This window comes from Typopeltis vanoorti, chromosome 22 (assembly GCF_054136105.1).
Source record: "Typopeltis vanoorti isolate ZY-2024b chromosome 22, IOZ_Tvanoo_1.0, whole genome shotgun sequence".
Classification (NCBI taxonomy): Eukaryota; Metazoa; Arthropoda; class Arachnida; order Uropygi; family Thelyphonidae; genus Typopeltis; species Typopeltis vanoorti.
The window spans coordinates 7,431,154-7,450,873 of record NC_143570.1 but is presented as its reverse complement, the minus strand read 5'-3'; the positions used below and the strand labels follow the sequence as shown (position 1 = coordinate 7,450,873).

Genomic DNA, 19,720 nt, shown 5'->3' with positions numbered 1-19,720 from the left:
AATTAAAGTACAGATATTTCATACTGATAACAGTATATCATCAGTGCACAGAAACTCTATTTATATAGGCACTCCATAGTGTCAAAAGACTCATCACAGGAGCCACTCTACTCATTAACACAATACCTATTATCCATCTCCTTAAATACTATTTACTGTTGGAGTGCTCACAACCAATCTATTTCACTTATTTACTATTCTCTAAATAAAGAACCTAATGTGCACACCCTTATTAACCACACTCTTAGACAACTGCCAAGTGTGATCCCTTGTTTTCCTCCTACTTCCCACGTATTAAAAATTACTTCTTTGTCAATCTTATAGAATCCCTTTAGTAATTTATAAGTTTCTATCATATCTACTCTCCTCCACCTGCAAACTAAACTCTGCAACCTATTAATTGAAATCTACACAAACACACAAATCAAGAAAAAAATTAAAACAATATTTCATGTTTTTATTTATTTTTTCTTGGTGTGTGTGTATTTGTGTAGATTTCAATTAATAGGTTTCAATTTCTTTTGTGCTTCACTGATAAGATAATCACATTCGATTTTGAAAGCATAGGAAAATATTTAAAGTTATTGGCTAAATATATTGTGGATTGTTTATTTTTTATTTTTAAATTGGTGGAAATGATGATGGAAAGTCATTTAATAATTTTTGACAGTATTTATTTATTTTTCTAGCACTGCCATGGCTGCCAAAAGGCATTCTGACCAGGATCCTGAATATGACAGTATTCCTCTTCATATGCATAAAAAAAGACTAAAGCTTTTGGAACAAGATGGTATATAATATGCATTCTTCTTGTTTCATTTATTTGTAATTATAGTTATAACTGTGACTTAACCCTTTTTCTATGTTCTTTCTTGTATTTTTTTCTTTTCTTGTTTTTAATGATTATTTTCATTAATTAAAGTTGGAAACCCATAGCACATTAAAATTGTTGGTGAAACAAGGGTTTGATAATTGGAGAAACATTCCCTGAAAACTAAACATGATATTTATTCAAGCCATTTCAGGCCTTCAATATAAACAGAGCAGTTCTCTTGCAGTGGGCAAAATCATCTGCCAGCTTAAATCTTTTACTGACACTATTACCATGTAAGTGTCAGTTGAGTCCACACTGTTAAAACTTTTTGTTCTCAAATGTCCCAAGTTTCAAAATCTTCTACAAGCATTACACTGAATCCTGATTAATACTAGCTATACCAACATTGGAGATAACAACATATCACTTTCATTGCTTCTAAAACTAAGGTTTTTTACCACAAAAAAAACCTTAATTTTTTTTCCCTTTACCATTGATAACACCCAACTCAGCTATCAAGACCAGATCTTTCTCCTTGGACTGACACATATCCCTAGCCTTTTCTGGCACAAACACATTACCTCTATGGCATTCTCAGCCTCCTAAAACCATTATTTCCTTTTTTTGTTTAAGGCATCTTTCACCTATCCAACTATGAGGGTGGTCTGAAAAGTTCTCGGTTTACCATAGATGGGAACACTATCAACAAGATTTTTTTTCTAAGTTGGTACATCTGTCGTAAGCATCCATTTGAAATTGCAAGTCATTCTATCAAGTAGTTTGTTTTATGCAGCTGTCTGAAGCAAAAGTGTTGTCTGTATCCCTTGAAATGGAAAAAGAAATTCATTCAAAGTTCATAAAAGTTTATGGGCATTCTTCTCCTTCGTGTTTGACAATTAAGAAATGGGCTGCTGAGTTTAAACCTGGCTGTACCAGCTTTGAAGATGATCCATGTGAAGGACGTCCAAAAAGTGTAACAACAGCAGAAATCGTTGATCAAGTGCACGATATGGTATTGGATGATCAGTGAGTCATAGTGCGTGAAATTGCTGCGACTACAGGCATTTCAAAAGAACATGTAGGATATATTTTGCATGAAGAATTGCAAATGAAAAAGCTTAGTGCAAGATGGGTGCTGCGTTTGCTCACAGCAGATCAAAAATGCACTCTCATGAAAATATCTGAACAGTGCTTGGAAAGTTTTAACAAGAATAAAACTGATTTTGTGCATCGATTCATTACTATGGATGAGACTTGGATTCGCCATTACACACCAGAATTCAAACAATAGACAGAAACCGGTTCAGCGCCAAAGAACACAAAGTTGGTTCCATCAACGGGAAAGGTCATGGCATCAGTGTTTTGGGATTGTAATTATCTTGAAAAGGGTGAAATAATAACCGGGGAATATTATTCTGATCCTTTAACCAGACTAGATGAAAAAATTTGTGAGAAAAGGCTCGGTTTGCAGAAGAAAAAAATCACCTTTCATGAGGACAATGCACTTGCCCACAAAGGTGTTTTGGCAATGAGAAAATTAAGGGATCTGCACTATGAATTGTTAGAACATCCACCCTGTTCCCTAGATTTGGCTCCCTCTGACTTCTGTCTCTTCCCAAAACTAAAACTCTGCTTTGCTGGTCAGCATTTTTCTTCGAATTCAAGAGGTGATTGCAGCTGTAGAGGGGTATTTTGCAGATCTTGCTGAGAACCACTACAGGGATGGGATAATGGTGCTGGAGCATCGCTGGAATAAATGTATTAGTCTTAAGGGAGATTATGTTAAAAAATAAAAATAATTTTGAAATTCTAAATTCGTTTTTTCATTGTTAGGCTGAGAACTTTTCAGACTGCCCTCCTACTAACTGTGTACAGATCCCATGCCAAATTAAATCCATATATGAGGAGCTGGGCCAAAAACTTCTCTAAAAATTCTTGATAATACTGTTCAAAAAGGGTTGGTTTGGTTAACTGACCCCTTTTCCTACACTCTAACCACTGTCTCACAGATAATAATTTTCTGCACTGACTCTCATCTAATACATTTCCATGGGTGCTCTGTTCAGAATAATTGGCACCCTCATTTTTTCTCTCATTTCTGCTAAATCTACAATAATGCAAGCAGTAGCTGTCCAAAATATATGTGCATTTCAGCTGATGAGCAACCAAACATGCTACTCATCTTTCATTCTATCTATCTTTGTTCTCAGGAACAGCCTTCCCTATTAATTATTCCGGCTATGTCACACATGATGCCTTCTATAAGAAGAAGAGAACATGTGCTTTTGTCAAATCAGGCATCCCTTTCCAAAGGTTGTTATTAAACTTGGAATGTCTTTTATATAATCTACTGTCACTCAAGATTTCCTTGCCATACTTTGTGGTTGTTTGCTTTCTTTACTTCTTCTCTTTAAGAATTAGACATTTGCCTGTTCTGGCTTCACTGGTCTTCCCCCCCCCCCCCCCCTTGGTTATATTTATCCACCTCTTTTTCACCGATATCTTTCAATCCTAAATAGATGCTCTTTCCATTCCTTGATCTTTTCATTTATGTTATATATATTTAGCTCTCTTCTGGTGTCTTCATTTGTTGTGTGGTCCAGTTTTGTGCATCCTTTAACTGCTCTTAAAAATCTCATTTCTGTAACTTGTAGTTTACTTTCATCTTTCTTTTCAAGTCCATATTTCTGAATGATATAATAAAGCGAGAATGGTCATTACTTTATAAAATTTTAGTTGAATTTCTTGTCTTTTTTTTTTTTTTTAATTCATTGTCCTTTTAATTGTTCCACAGATTTTCTGAAATTTTTTTATTTTTTCATCTGTATCTTTCTTTTAGATATGCTATTATGCAGCTTAAATAATTAAACTTTTTCACCTATTCTATTATTTTATTTTCTATGACTATTTTTGATCTAACTTGATCTTTAAATCCCACAACTTTTGTTTCTTCTGTGAAATTTTTGAATTCTACTATTGGCTTATTTTGTTTAATTAGGAAACTGATTTTTGAAGATCATCTTCATTGTCTTGTAATATAATCGGATCATCTGCATAAAGTATTGTATTGGTAACAGTTCTTGTTAACTGAATACTTTGTTTTATTGTTTTGTTCTGGTATATTCTGCATTGCTTGTATAAGCTGTCATATTCATCTGCCATCTACCCAACAGCATGTAAGGTAACCTTTATCCAGGCTGCCCTAAAAAAGTGAAAACTATTACATTGCCCTTACTTCATACATATACTTGAAAGTAATGGACAAGATTATTAATTGCCAGATTCTTTATTATCTGAAGAGACCCATTAATTAATTAGTGAACTTCAGTATAGTTTTTGGCATTCCTATTCTACATCAGACCTTACCAATGTTACCCAATTTTGGACACAAGTCATGAAAAAGTTTGGGAAAGCTAACCTGGTTATTCTCGATATTTCCAAGCATTTGACAGTATCTGGAATGGAGGCCTTCTTATCAAGTTACCATCGTATTGTCTCCCACCTGCCCTATGTTGATTAGCTTTCCATCTTGTCTCTACAATCTATTATACATAGCTGGTACTTATTCCATAGAGTGGAAGCAATCTCATATCCAGCCTATTCCAAAAAAAGGGCGATAGAAGTCTGCTGTTAAACAACTTATCAGTTGCCATCACCTCAGTCCTCTTCAAAATAATGTAGAAAGTAATCAATGGCCAATTTCTCCATTACCTAGAAGCCAATTAATTAATCAGCAAACACCAGTATGGATTCTGCCATTCAAGATCCATTGCTGTCCTCTTAGCTTACATCACTCACCACTGGACATGTGCAATGGAAGGGTTTGGAAAAACTTGTGCTGTTGCTCTTGACATTTCCAGAGCTTTTAATCATATTTGGCTTGAGGCTGCTAAACAAACTGCCATCCTTTGGTCTACCCACCAACCTCTGTAATTGGATTTGGGTTGATAGCTTCCTCTCTTGTCATTCATCAACCTACGCTCATTCACCACTAAATCTCTCCATAGCTTTGCAGACAATAGTACTCCCTATTCATCCTCGTTTGACAAACTATGCAGTTTGCAGATATTGCAAGCATCAAGATCATCTACAATCAGTGCCTTAAATACTGATCTGCATACTATCCTTCAATGAGGTGAGGACAGTCTGGTCATGTTCAGTGCTCCCAAAACATAGTTTTGCTTCTTCTCTCGCAAAAGAAATCTCAGCTCACATTCTCTTATTCTCAGTAATACACAAATCACCAGACAAGATTAGATCTTTCTGCTTGGACTAGCATTCACCTCCAGCCTCTCCTGGCACAAACACATCTCAACAATAGCTTTCTCAGCATTAAAAAAAAACTACTGTATTTACTCAAATATAACTCGCATTTCTCCCCCAAAAATTAAAGTTAAAAAATCGTGCTGTGAGATATGTGTGGGGATTTTCGGAAAAAACTAAAATTTTTCAGGAAAAAACTAAATTGACATTTATAATTAAATCGTTAGTATTCATTATAACTTATAATTACTCACATTATTTATAAAATGAATGCATTTAAATTTTAATTATCAATGCTATTTATGTAGTTGGCTGCTCACCTTCATCGTGATATATTCGAATCTTTAGTGATAATGCTTCTGTGATTAAATTAAAACAAACACTCTCATTATTGCTTGTCCTTTTATCATTTTGGAATCATAAGATCTTTGAGTTTAAAACCAGCACTGTAACTTGAATGTTTCAAGCAAATTTACTAGTAATTTACAAGACTTGAGATACATTATGAACAATCCTTCACAAATGACTAATTAGAAGTGAAAGCAGAGCATGAAATGGACAGCAATGGCAGGCCGGTAGAGATAGTGCAGCTATGAAGACGTGCATATTAACAAAAAATCACACGACTCAACTACAAAGCCAAACCAATGATTGTTGAGTCGAAATGCTGATTCTCTTCAACTGAATTCCAAAATATCTGAAACTGCCATAACAGCATTCACTGTGTATTTCTTAAAGTTTTAAACTTTTTTCATGTGCGAAGTATATGCGAAACTTTTTAATTTCTTTTTTTGTAAAGTAAAATCAAGGTGTGAGATATACACGAGGACAAGTTATATTCATGTAAATAGCAGATATTTTCTTTTGTTCAAGATGCTCTTTTAAACCCAACGTTTGTATATTGTATATTCGTTGGGTTTAAAAGAGCATCTTGCAATTTTTCCCTCAGTTTTGGGGTATATTGCTGGCGTCTCTCTCTATCTGACTGATTTTAAATCCTATCCTCCATAGTTTTGTTGATGATAGCATTCTTCATTTGAGAAACTTGTAGTACTCAAATTATCCAGTCTTCAAGATCTTCAATTTCTATCTCACAGATGCAGTGTTTCAGTTCTTTGTCTACAGGTACCTCAATGGTCATTGCTCCGCTGAACTAGCAACCATCATTACTCTATTTTCTGTTGCACTAGTTAGTACAAGAGCAATAGCACCAGCACTCCTTTACTGTGCAACTGCAAACACACTGAACCTGTTTTACTTCTTCTTCTTTCATTCCATCTACCTTTGTCCTCTGGAACAGCCTACTATAAGAAGTATTTCCAAATAGTTACAACCTGGAACTCTTAAAAAAAAAAAAAATGGCAATAAACTTCTATCTCATCACCTGCAACCCAGACATGGCAGTGATGTACTTATAGGTCCTTTGACCTTTTTACCTCTCTTGTATGGGATCAATATCAATATTTTTTTAAAAAAAACCTTCTCCAGTCATTCATTATGTCATGGTAGATGGTTTCCTCTCATCAATTTTTCCCTTAGTTTTGGGGTACATTGCTGGCGTCTCTCTCTATCTGACTGATTTTAAATCCTATCCTCCATAGTTTTGTTGATGATAGTATTCTTCATTTGAGAAACTCGAGTATCCAAATTATTCAGTCTTCAAGATCTTCCATAACTAGTATCTTAAACACTGATCTTTTTACTATTCTCAAGTGGGGGTTAAGTTAATCACGAATTTCAGCTGTTTGGTTGTCATGGATTTATGGTCAAAATAGCTAATGCCATGAGGCCAGTATATTATGTCTATAAATTGGCTATATTCTCCTGTCCAGTTTGTCTGTTTTTCAGGATGAAAAACTCGAGTTTCCAGGAGAGCAAACCCTACCACCTCCATATGAGGCTGGCTAATTTTCCTTCAGTTGAAATGCACTTATAAAGGTTCTTTGCATCCGAGACAGAATTCAAACGCAGGTCTTTCTGAAAAAGGCATTGTTAATACTGATCGAGCTAACCATGAATTTCAGTGCTAGCAAAAACAAGTTTTATTTCCTGGAAAAATTATCTTACTTTCTACCCTCTTACCCTTGATAATGTTCCAATCTCCATTCAAGATCAAATTTCTCTTCTTGGATTGGCTTTCACATTTACCTTATCCTTGCACACCTATCCATAACCTCCTCAGTCTTTAAAAAAACTTAGCATTTTATTTGAAACACTATTTCTCTCCTGCTCGACTCCCAATACTTTTTTATATACTGTTCTGTTTTTCATACTGACAGTGCATATGATATATATCTGAAAATTCCACTAATAAAGATTTAATTTTTATTTACGTTATCTTTCTTTTATTCCAAGCCATGTGATATTGATAAGAGAGTGGCTGAAAGGAAGTTGGGAAGAAATGAGTTATAGAGGAACTGAGTTTAACTGAAGGAAGGTGACAGTAGTGTACTATAGGATTCCGTATTTGAGCAGTCATTGTTAAATGTATATTTTGATATAAGAATGTCTAGAGGGTAATAGTTGCAAAGTTAGGGAATGTGATAAAGTCCATAACTGTAAGCTGATTTCAGCAGACCACTTCTGTGGATAAATGATAATGAATTGCAGTTAGTGTTGCAAAGTGTGTGATTTTGCATTTTTGATTAAGGACTTTGCAAGTAGAACATCATATTAATGGGAATTTGCAGCATGTGGTTACTCAAGGTAGAGAAAGAGAGAGCTGAAGGTTGAGGATTCATTACTAAGCTGGTTAAGTCATTACATTGGATAACTGCAGTGTTTGACAAGCACACCAATGTGCAAGAATAAAGAAATTATTCTTCTGAAATACAGGACTTGCATAGGACATCTGGACTGTAAAACAGAAGAATAACTTCTATATTCCTACATATTAGTGTGCTTGTCAAATACTGCATTTATCCAGTGTGATGATCTAACCAGCTCAGTAATGTGCCCCTAAACGTGAACTATCAGTGACTACAGAGATAGTGAGATATTTGAAATGATCCAGTTTGCAGTAACCAAGATGATATCTGGTAACTGCGCACATAAAGAGAAATTGAAAGAATGTGGTCTTCAAAGTTTGAGAAATAGACAAAGAAGAGGAGAATAAAAAAGAGATGATAGAAACGTACAACTTGGTAAGGAGATCCCATATTATATACTGAGTTAGTTTTGCATTAGTACTCCCCCCTCCCCAATTTACTTATTTGGCACGATAACGAAGTACCACATGAATATCAATGTTATGTGTGGCTACTATAAATGGGCACACCTATCCTCTGTATACAATCAATAAATGTTTGTTGCCAGTAATGGGAAAATGTGGTGACGTAAGCCAATTTAACTGTAGGCAGATAGTTTGCGTCTGCAGGGCAGCTGTCAGTATTATTTTAGAAACAGCCATACTTGTTGGTCCTGTGCTACTGTATCACGGGTGCACTAGGACTGGATTAACCATAAACAGACATTCAGCAGAAGGACTCGCATTGGTCAGCCATGCATGGCTGATCCTAGAGGTGAGTGTCGGGTGTCACGACTGGTATCTCAGCAACGAAGTGAAACAGTCACATAGCTCATCCACTAGTACAACAGCAGAGCAGTTTGGCCTGGAGTGATGAGTTCCATTTATGGCAAATGTGAACCCAGCCATCAGCATGGTGCAGAAGGAAATTGAACTCATCACTCCAGGCAACCTTCTTCCATCTGTCAAGGGTCCATTGCCAATGTTCCTTCGCCCATGCAAGGCGTTGTTGACAATACCTCGCCATCATCATGGGTACCCTTGTTAGTCTGGCTATGGAACCCCAGGCAAAGCAAGGTATGGCACATAGTGCATGTGAAAATGGGCCAAACTGTCCCACTGTTGTACTAGTGGGTGAGTTGTGTGACTGTTTCATGTCATTGCTGAGATACCAGTTAGGGTTCAACAGGATGGTTGGAGGTGGTGTTATGGTCTTGGGAACTTTTTCCTGGCAATGCTAGGTCTGTTGGTTATCATCCCACAAACACTACAGTTACCTATTAGCCAACCATCTCCATCCATATCGCAGGTGTTCTTTCCCCCCCCCCCCTCCCGATCACAGTGCCATCTTTTGATAGCACAGTAGACTACATTGGGCTTGTGTATCTACTGAGTGGTTGGGGGGACACGACAATGAATTCTTCACATTGCCTTGGTCCTCAAAGACCCCTAACTGTAACCCAATTGAACGTGTGGAATATGCTAGAACAGAGTGTGAGAACTGCTGATCCTCCTACATGGAATGAGCTTGAACTGACAGAGTTGCATGGGTCACATGTCTGCTAGGCATCTGCAAGCCATGATTGCACAGAGAAGAGGTGGACCAATGCATTATTAGGTGCAAAGCTAATTTGGTGTACGTGCAAGGGAGTTGTTGCAGCTTGTATCAGGTGGAAGGAAAATTTGAGATCATTCATGACCTCAAATTTTAAGGAGAAATCTCTTGACATGTTTTTTGGAACAAAATTATAGGTAAATATTTATTTACCTATAATTAGACAAACTTAATAAGGATGTTGTTAGGAAGCATGTGTAGTACGTGTTCTTTTCATTATGAGTAAGAATTGTATTGAATCATTGCTGTTGGTTACTGCATTGGTGAATGTGTTTAAGAGATATTTGATATTTAGACATTGTAATTTGGAAGGGCCTTCAATTACGAACTTTTCTATTGAAAAATATTGTACCGATTGGCAAGCATTGTTCGTTTTAGGAATGCACCACCGTCATGTGAGCCAGCATTATCTCCACAGTTAATCGGTTTTGTCAATGCATTTGGTTCAATTCAAATACTGTGAATCCACTCTTTAGCACGTATCATAATTTTGATAAATTTGCTCTTCTTAATAATTAGTTAATATAGCTCCTAAAAAGTGCAGTGATGAAAATAAACACAAAAAAAGAGTATTCAGATTAACTATTGAACTCAAGAAAGAACTTATAGCTAAATGGGAAAATGGAATTTGTATTTCTGAACTTTCTAAAGATTGTTTCTTTAGAAACGTTCTAAATAATTGACTAAAAAATTGACAATCTGTACTATTATTAAAAATAGAGATGTGATTAAAAAGACTGATGTGGTGAAAGGAATGAAAACTTTGTATCCTTTGTATCCTTTGTATCTCAGGCTGTTGAGAAAATGGAGAAACTTTGTTAGTGTGGATTAACAATAAACAAATGGCAGTTGACAGTATTTCGGAAGCAATAATTTGCGAAAAAAAAGCTAAGCAACTATATAGTGACCTTAAGCATTCAATCCCAGGATCTAGTGCTGACAGTGATGATTTTAAAGCTAGTAGGGGATGGTTTAAGCGTTTTAAAAAGAGAACTGGGATCCATAGTGTAGTAAGGCATGGAGAGGCTGCTAGTGCTAACAAAGAGGTTGCTAATCAATTTGTGGATGAATTTAAAACTTATGTAGGGACGGAGGGATTTATTCCTCAGCAAGTGTTTAATTGTGATGAGACACGACTTTTCTGGAAAAAGATGCCTAAGTGAATTTATATCACCCAAGAAGAGAAAGCACTGTCAGGGACACAAACAGATGAAGGAACAGTTAACTCTTGTTGTGTGGTAATGCTAGTGGTGACTATAAAAGTAAACCTTTGCTAGTGTTTCACTCAGAAAATCCCAGAATGTTTAAAACAAACAATGTAATAAGAAGAAAATGGATGTGGAGATCTAACAGTAAGTCTTGGGTAACAAGGCAGTCTTTTATAGAGTGGATCCACGAAATGTTTCCCCCAGTATAAAAAAAACTACCTTGAAAAGAACAATCTATCTTTGAAAGCACTTCTTGTGCTGGACAATGCTCCTGCTTCTCCAAATCTACTCTTGACTGGGTTTTTGAGTATTATCAAAGTAAAGATGCTGTTGATTGAGATCATTATTGCAAGAAATAAGACAGGATTATGTTTTGGCAGCAGTTACATACGCTAGCATCCTCACTCCACTGGAGAATCCAGTATGATCAGTATTTAAGCCATTGGTATGGAAGATCTTGAAGCTTGGATCAGTTGAGCTTAACAAAACTTGGAAAATGAAGAGAAATAGAAGGTAGTACTTCTGTCAGCAAAACTGCAGATTTGAGGTTGATGAGAGAAAGTTATTAATGTGTAGATGTAGATGGAAGAGAATGCACCTTGGGGTAATTTGGCATTGGTGGAAAAATTTGGAGAAAAAAACTACAATACAGTTAATGATTTACCAGAGAGGAAACTGTGAGCTCAGTTGCAGTTGGTGAAAGGTAGCTTGGTAACTAGACCTGTATCACTTCTGATTTGATCCCTTGGAAATGGCAAGAGTGACCACGCAAGTTCCTCTGAACTTTTGCCTGGATTGTGACCCAGGGCAGGAGTGGCTAGATCTGCTGTGGAGTGAGTGGCCAAAATACTGAGGATCACTGGCAACCCTCTTCAATATTTTCATGAGAATTGAGGTTGAAGACATTAGGACGATTGTTTGATAGATGACTTTTTATTTTATATTTTTTTATATGATGGGCTGAATATAGGTTTACAGACAAGTATGACAGCAGGATGTTCATTTTTGAGCACAAATATTGAGCATAATTTGTGTGTATATTGGGGGGGGGGGAGATACCATCTTGTCAGAGGCCTTGCTAGTATTCTTCTGTCTTGTCTTTCTGATGAAAGATCAGAGAAGGCATACAATGGTCAATTGTTGGTATATTTGGAAGGTGATTTATCTTATCATTTGTACAAGAGTTGGAGAAGAATGTTCCCTGGTTAGCCTTATCTTTGGGTGATGTTATGATGGTACCATCTGCATGTAAGAGAAGCAAAAGCATGGAAGGAAGGTTGCAACTAGTAATTTTTCTGAGGAATCATAAAGCAGTTTTCTGTATTTGGTACATTCATTGTCAATCTTGAATTTGTTGATGGTATTTTTTTACAGATGCTATATGCTGCATTGTAGAGATTAAGTACAAAGCTGGAGTTTTGACTTGAGTCATTTTAGACATGCTGATCTTGGAGTGCTTGGGATACATTTTGCAGACCTTACCTTGATAATGGATGGTTTGGGAGACGAACTCTCATTTCATCAAGGATTATTAGAGTTATTCAGTTGGAATAAATGTATTGATCATGAGAGCAGAAAATGTAATCAACTTTTGGAAAGGAGCGGAAAAAATCATGGTTGGTCATCCCATTTCTGTGAAAGGCCCTAAAGTCTAATAGGATCTGAACCCAAAGCAGTTTTTATGACATAGATATTTTTAATGTATTGCTTTTATGCTGATTACAAAAATGAAAACAATTTTACAATTTAATAATCTTTTGAAACAATATATTTTTGCAGTGCTGAATGTATACCAGGTTAACAATTTTTTTTTATTGGTGGGGGGGGGAATTCACATAAAAATTATATACTAAAGAAATAGGACTGTGAAAAACAAATTAGTTTCTATTTTTAGGTTTATTTATGAGGGAGGTGGGGAGTGTTTTATGAGTTGAATTGAATAATAACTATTTTATGAAAAGTAGAGAGTGAAAAAACAAGTAGAACAGCTTAATTTTAGAGGTACCTGTGGCATAGTATAATTATTAAAAGAACACATAAGACCAGTAATAACTTTTAATTAATAAAGGTTCAGATATTTCATATTGAAACTAATAGTACATCTTCGGTGTCACACAAACAGTTATAGGAATACGTAACAAACATTTGGTGGATCACCTATTAAAATACAGTTGTTGCCGCATGCTAGGAAATGATAGAAAATAATAATTAATCTTTAAGGTAATTGGTTTTTTATTGATTACATAAAATAAAAGTCTCCCAGATTACAGAAATGAAAACAGTATTAGAATTTAATTAATTTAATTAAATTAAATTAAATCCAGGAATCTCAGAACCTATAGGTAGAATTTTGAAAAAGTACCAATTGATTCCCACGTATGTTCCTATCAACAAAATTTCCTCTTTATTGCCTTCTACAAAGGAAAACTGTCATCTCTATCTTTGGCTGGCATTTACCAAATACCATGTGAATGTGATGTTTCTTATTTTGGACAAACTGGCCATTCTGTGGAAAAGAATTAAGGAACATCAATATTATATTGAATACAACAAACCTCAGAAGTCTGGTCTAGCACAACATAGTAATAACACTAATAATATCCAGTGGGATAAAGCTATTCTCTTCCATAGATGCAGGTTCAAATATGAACGCCTTTTTAAAGAAAGTTATGAAGCTAGTTTACCCTGACCGAATTTAAATCAAAATGATTCTCTCTCTCTCTCTCTCTCTCTCTCAAAGATCTGGGAGACTTTTGTTTTATGTAATCAATAAAAAAACCAATTATCTTAAAGATTAATTATTATTTTCTATCATTTCCTAGCACGCGGCAAGAATTGTATTTTAATAGGTGATCCACCGAATGTGTGTTACTTGTATTCCATTCCTATAACTGTTTGTGTGACACTGAAGATGTATGTACTATTAGTTTTAGTATGAAATATCTGTATACCTTTATTAATTAAAAGTTATTACTGTGGTCTTACGTGTTCTTTTAATAAGTAGAACAGCTGAATGAAAAGATATCGGATATTCTATTCCACATTTTAGGCTGTATTTATTATTTAGATTTGAGTAATGCATTTTGTGTATGTGTTTCAAGTTTTGTGGCTAGATACAGTTAAGAGTGCTTTACAGAGGATATATACATTCATTGATTATATAGACATAGTAACATTATATAGTTGTTGGGAAATAATGAAAATCTTCTGTCCCCTCCATTCTTGCAGAGCTCTTAGAAAGAAGATCTTACATCGACAGGAAGGTTCAGAGTTTTAACAGAAAAGTTTTGGGGAAAATTTAGTGAAGTGGAAGTTCATTTCTTAACAGATATTCCTTCCACAGTTCACATAACTTTGCATTCCTCTCCATGACTAGATATATTTTTCATTAGTGATGATGAATGAGCCTGAGCTGTGAAACCGAGAAACTGTTTATTATGAAAGGTTATCTAATGCTGTTTTATAAATGAAATGGGTAACTTTTTTACTTTTATTCTTATTTTCTTTCAGCAAGGAAGGAAACTGCAAAGAGAATTGAGTTTGTGTTGAGTACAGAATTTAGGCAATCTATAAGTGAACAGCAAGTTGAAATCAGTATTATTGATCAGGTATAGTACATTGAGGATAAAATTTATATATTGTTTTCTGTATTTTGATAATTGAGAATAAGTTTCAATGGTAAGGTGGCAGTTGTAACAAAGTTTGCAACCTGGACTGTTATTCCATCTTGGGCTTGGCAAATTGAAGTATATAACACAAAATGTGCTTTGCAGAACCTGGTATTTTCAACTTTCACAGTGTGCTCCATTTCTTATTATGCAAATATGTCATTTAGAAATATTAAGAACTGTCACTTTTGATGTAATCATCAGCTATATCTCACACATGTTGCATATCAGCCAGGAACTTGCTTGATGCATTTTTCTGTCAGGTAAATGCATTTTTACAAATTTTCAATATATGTGACATGCCAGTTTCATTTTTTTTTTTTTTTCCCAGTAGAATTTTATTTGTAAAGTTAATATTTGTGAACTTTCTTAATGATAATATAAAACCTCAAATGTAATTCTGTCTGATTTCAAATTTTATGTATGTATATTTTTCTCCTAATCTTTTTTGAAAATTTGTTTTGCATAAATCAATTTGTTTTTGCATGTAGTAACTATATTATGAACAAGTGTGATCACAATTTCTGAAAATTTGAAATAGGTTGGTTGTTAGGGCATTGTATTTAGTGCTGCAATAAAACTTCTACTTTATTTTGCTTGCATCTATGTGGTATATTGTTTGTGGGAAGAAAAGTGTTTTTCATTATACAGGGCTATTTTAATTCATTTGTCTCTAATTACGCTAATTACTAAATACAGTACATAACCTCTGTACTGTATTTAATGATATAATAAAAACTTCTGCTTTGTTTTGGTTTTGTCTGTGCAACATGGTATCTATTGAGATGGGATGTTTTTCACTATACAAGTATGTTTACATTTTAGCAATGTTCCCTCTAAGCCACACAGCAAGATGAGATGCTCTGGCACACACACTGAATTGTTGCATCACAGCTGAAATTTTCTTTTAAAAACACTGCTGATTCTTTTTAATGTTGGGCTCATATATAGGAGGTTGGTTGGTCAACCTATAGTACGTTAGTACTGTATATGGGTGATAGGTTGCGAAAGGAGAAACTTGTTTACATTTGATTTGAATGCCTGTATGTTGTATTCCTTGGGAAATACGTCTGGGGGAAGACTGTTCCACAGTACTGCAGTAGCAGGGATGAATGAGGAGGAAAAGAAACTTGTTCTGTGGGTTTCAAGGTGTACTGTGAAAGCATGTTGGGTGGCAGCTGTATGTGTTCCAATGGGCTTAGTACAGGGTGGGGGAATTATTGATGCTGTTTCAGATGAGCATTTTCCATGGAAATATTTATAGACTATACAGATTGCAGATACCAAGCATCTATGTGAAAGTGGGTGGAGTGAGTTGGTGAGGGATGGGTCATTTATTAGTCTAATTGGTCTCCTCTGTATTGAGTCAAGCATTTTGGGGGAGCTTTTAGGAGCCCCACTCCAGATGTGAGAGCAATATTCAAGAGCTGGGCGGATTTGTGACTTGTATAGTGTTAACAGCTGTTTAGGAATAGTGTCTTGAGTGAAAGAGAAAACCTAGTTTTTTGGAAGCTGAGGATGCAATGGTCGTGATATGTTTATGCTAGGAGAGGCTTGATGTCAAAGTAATTCCGAGAAGAGAAATTTCATCTTGTCTGAGAATTTGAGTGTTATCGAAAACAATGTTGGGGGGAAAATGGTTCTTTTTTGTGAGAAATAAGACAGAACTAGGTTTTACTAGCATTGAGGTTGACAAGGTTATCTGAGCCCCGTTGGCAGATGGCTTGGATGTCCGAATTAAGGGCAGTGGTGGTTGATGTTCTGTGGGTTGAGGTGAGTTGTGTAGAGTAGGGTTTGTCAAATGAAAGGGAGGAATGTAATGTGCTGTCATCTGCAAAACTGTGTATTGGGTTAGAGGTTGACTGAAGTAGGTCATTGATATATAGAAGGAAGAGGGTTGGTGAGAGAACTGAACCTTGTGGGACCCTAGCAGTAGTTGGATGGTGAGAGGATAGGGAGCCATCTACCATCACACATAGTGCGCATCCAGACAGGAAGCTGGTAATCCATCTGCAGAAGTCCTGAGGCAGTCCAAATGATGGGAGTTTGCTTAGAAGCCTTTGTGCCAGACTCAGTCGAAGGCTGGAATTCACCGGATTTGTCCAGTGATGGGTGATGTATGAGAGTAGATCTCCTGTGGAACGGCTTTGACGGAATCCGTACTGGTGGTTGCTTAATAGCCAGGTAGATTAGGAGTTGAGAGTTGATGATTTTCTCCATTACTTTAGATAAAACTGAAGTGAGTGAGATAGGACGGTAGTTAGATGGCAGTGATTTGTCACCCCTTTTTGGAAATTGGCTGAATATAGACCAGTTTCCAGATGTTGGAATATATACCAGTGGAGTAAGAGAGTGTGTACTGGATTGGTCCAGTTAGGTCATGTGATCTTGGCTGGCAGGTGGGCCTTGTTAGGAATGAAATAGACAGCTTTCCTATTTTCAAATGGATGGAAAAGTGATGATTGGCAGGAGTAATTGCTTTACTAGAGTCACCTTGCAGCAGAAACCTGAAGTTATATGAGGTGGTAGATTCAAAGCTCCATATGAAGGTGAAATCATTACAAAAAAAAAAACTTTTAAAGTGTCGTTCAGTCATCAGGCCATGTGAAAGTTTTCTGCTCAGAGCAGTAACAGGTCCACATAGCTCTAAAATAAATTAGAATGAATATTGCATTCCAGTTTTAGGAAACATTACACAAAATGAGTTAATCCATTTATTTCTGTGAGTAATATGTTTTACAAGAAAATTTAATCATAAGTTTACAAAAAAAGAATTCAGTTTAGTGATCTACACCAAAATATTACCATGCTTAGGATTTATTACTTTGTGAGAATAAGAGCATGCTGATAACAATAATTACTGAATTAAAGAAAATTCTTAGAAAACAAAAAAAGTGAAATATAGATTAAAAAAAAAATAGAAATAAGTACCCATACAGGATGACTTGCTTGTTTTGTGCCTCATCAATGCACTCATAACTCATGCTACACCTGTATGAATCATCTGATCAATATTATTAGCTCAATGGATATGCCTCTCCTTATAATTTACTAACCTGTCAGTGTATACAGGCAATGTTTGTAATTAGTTACTTATTTATATTTTGCAAACAAATTTCTTTTCCTCTTATAAGTTACTTTTTTTTTTAAATTATTCCCTTTGGAACTGTGAACTCTGCATATCGTTATATTACAGAAATGATACAATTCATTCTTCTCCACAGGTGACATCATACGAACTTAGTAATACAATTATGTGGTATTACTGACACATCATCATCATCAAATTCCTGCCATGTACCCTCAAGGGGTGCACAGGATATGACAGTACTACAATTTTCCTCCAAATCAGTCTGTTACTTGTCAAGACTCCAACATTATCAGATCTTATATTTCTATCGTCTAAGGCACTTTGTACCGTATTAATCCACCTATATCTTGGTCTTCCTCTGAGTCGTTTTCCTGCCAACCTGGCAGAGAACACTTGTTTTGCTAATCTTTCCTCTCCCATTCTATTTAAGTGACCATACCACCTGAGATTAGCTCTGCTAATGCATTCCTGGATGCTGACAATGTCAAGTTCTTTCCTAATATCCTCATTTTTAATATGATATATCCATTGATGCCATCTGTTCACGCCTCTAATCTTTCTCAGGACTCTCATATCTGCGGTCTCTAGTCTTTGGTCAAGTGTTTTACTTCTGACCCAGCTCTCAGATCCATAAGTTAAAACTGGTTTGAACACTGTCTTGTATACAGCTAATTTAGTGTTCCGACTAATTTCTCTCTTATTCCATATGAATTTATTCAATTGACTTCCCACCATACCAGCTTTGCTGATTCTGTTGTCTATTTCTATATTTAATTTACCATCTTCAGTAAAAATTGTGCCTAAGTAGCTGAAATGTTTTACTTGTTCCACAGGTTCTCCATTCACAACACAGTTAACATTTTCAATGATTCTGCCTATTTTCATTGTCTTTGTCTTTTTATTGCTGACCTTCATACCATATCTATTACAACAGCTATTCAATTTAGTCAGAGAATCTTGCAGACTTGTAGCGGATTTATTTAGAAGTATAACATCATCCGCATAAAGCAAAGAGCTGATATTAACATCTCCAATTTTGATATCAGGTTTAATACCACTTTCCTTCATAATGTAATCCATATAGATAATGAATAACAGAGGGGATAATGTACATCCTTGTCTCACACCAGATTTAACATTAAACCATCTTCCTGTACTTCCTTCAATTCTAACTGCTGACTTACAACTCAAATAAAGACTAAGTATTGCTTCATATAATGCCCCATTGACACCATATAACTGCAGCGTATTGAATAGCTTCTCTCTTGGCAGCTTGTCATATACCTTTTCCAAATCGACAAAACTTAAATACAGATCTTTGTTATATTCCCATGCTTTCTCGACTATTTGTCGTAAAGTGAAGATCTGATCTGACAGCCTCTATTTGCCCTGAATCCAGCTTGTTCTTCACCAAGCTTTTCTACCACAATTTTTCTCAACCGTTTCTCAAGTATACTTGCATAGATCTTGCCAGGAACACTCAGTAGGGAAATACCTCTGTAATTCTCACATTCAGTTTTATTTCCCTTTTTATATATGAGTACTATGAGAGCTCTACTCCAATCATCGGGAATTCGTTCATCTGTCCAGGCTTTCTGAACTATGCAGTGCAGCCACTGTAAGACTTTTATACCACCATACTTCAGCATTTCTGGTCGAATATCATCTACTCCTGCTGCCTTTCCACATTTCAAGCCTTTGATGGCTTTTTCTACTTCAAGTATGGATATGTATTCCTGACTGCATGCCTGGTCAGTGTTTTTTATCACTATGCTGTTATCACTGCTTATTTCATTTAGCAGTTTTTCAAAGTAATTACTCCATATTTCAAGGATATCTTTTTCTCCTGTTTTCATGTCACCTTTATCATCTCTAACTCCTTTTACAGCACTCTTTCCTCCATTCCTAAGCTTTCTTCAACAACCCCCAGAATATTTTGCCACCTTCTTGATATTTATTTTCTATATTCTTGCCAAAGTCCTCCCATGACTTTTGTTTAGCTAGTTTTACACACTGTTTAGCTTTCTTACATTTGTCTCTGTATTCTGTAAGAGTAAAAGCTGACTTATTTGTCAGGAACTTTTGATATGCTTTCTTCTTTTCCTTCACTGTCTCTTTAACTTCCTGTGTCCACCAGGGAGTTCTGATTTTTTTATCCTTGCACACAACCTCCCCGCATGCCTCTCTGGCAGAATCAATCAATGTTTTCTTCAGAGTTTGCCACTGAATCTCCAAGGTTTGATTCCTGTTCTCAAACTCTTTTATTTTCTATTCAATAATCTTTCTGTATTTTAGTCTACAGTTCACATCTGAGA

At 35.7% G+C, this 19,720-nt stretch overlaps 1 protein-coding gene across 2 annotated transcripts in view; it reads left to right on the top strand.

Moving 5' to 3' along the window:
* Nucleotides 1-693: 693 nt before the first annotated feature.
* D12 (YEATS domain containing 2 homolog D12) overlaps nt 694-19,720 on the top strand; it is a 285,709-nt gene continuing 266,682 nt past the window's right edge. For both annotated transcript variants that reach the window (XM_090412193.1, XM_090412192.1), the window contains exons 1-2: nt 694-790; nt 14,157-14,254. In XM_090412193.1, coding sequence (XP_090268319.1) covers nt 697-790; nt 14,157-14,254 — 192 coding nt within the window. In that variant the 5' untranslated portion in view covers nt 694-696. The remainder of the gene's footprint in view (nt 791-14,156; nt 14,255-19,720) is intronic.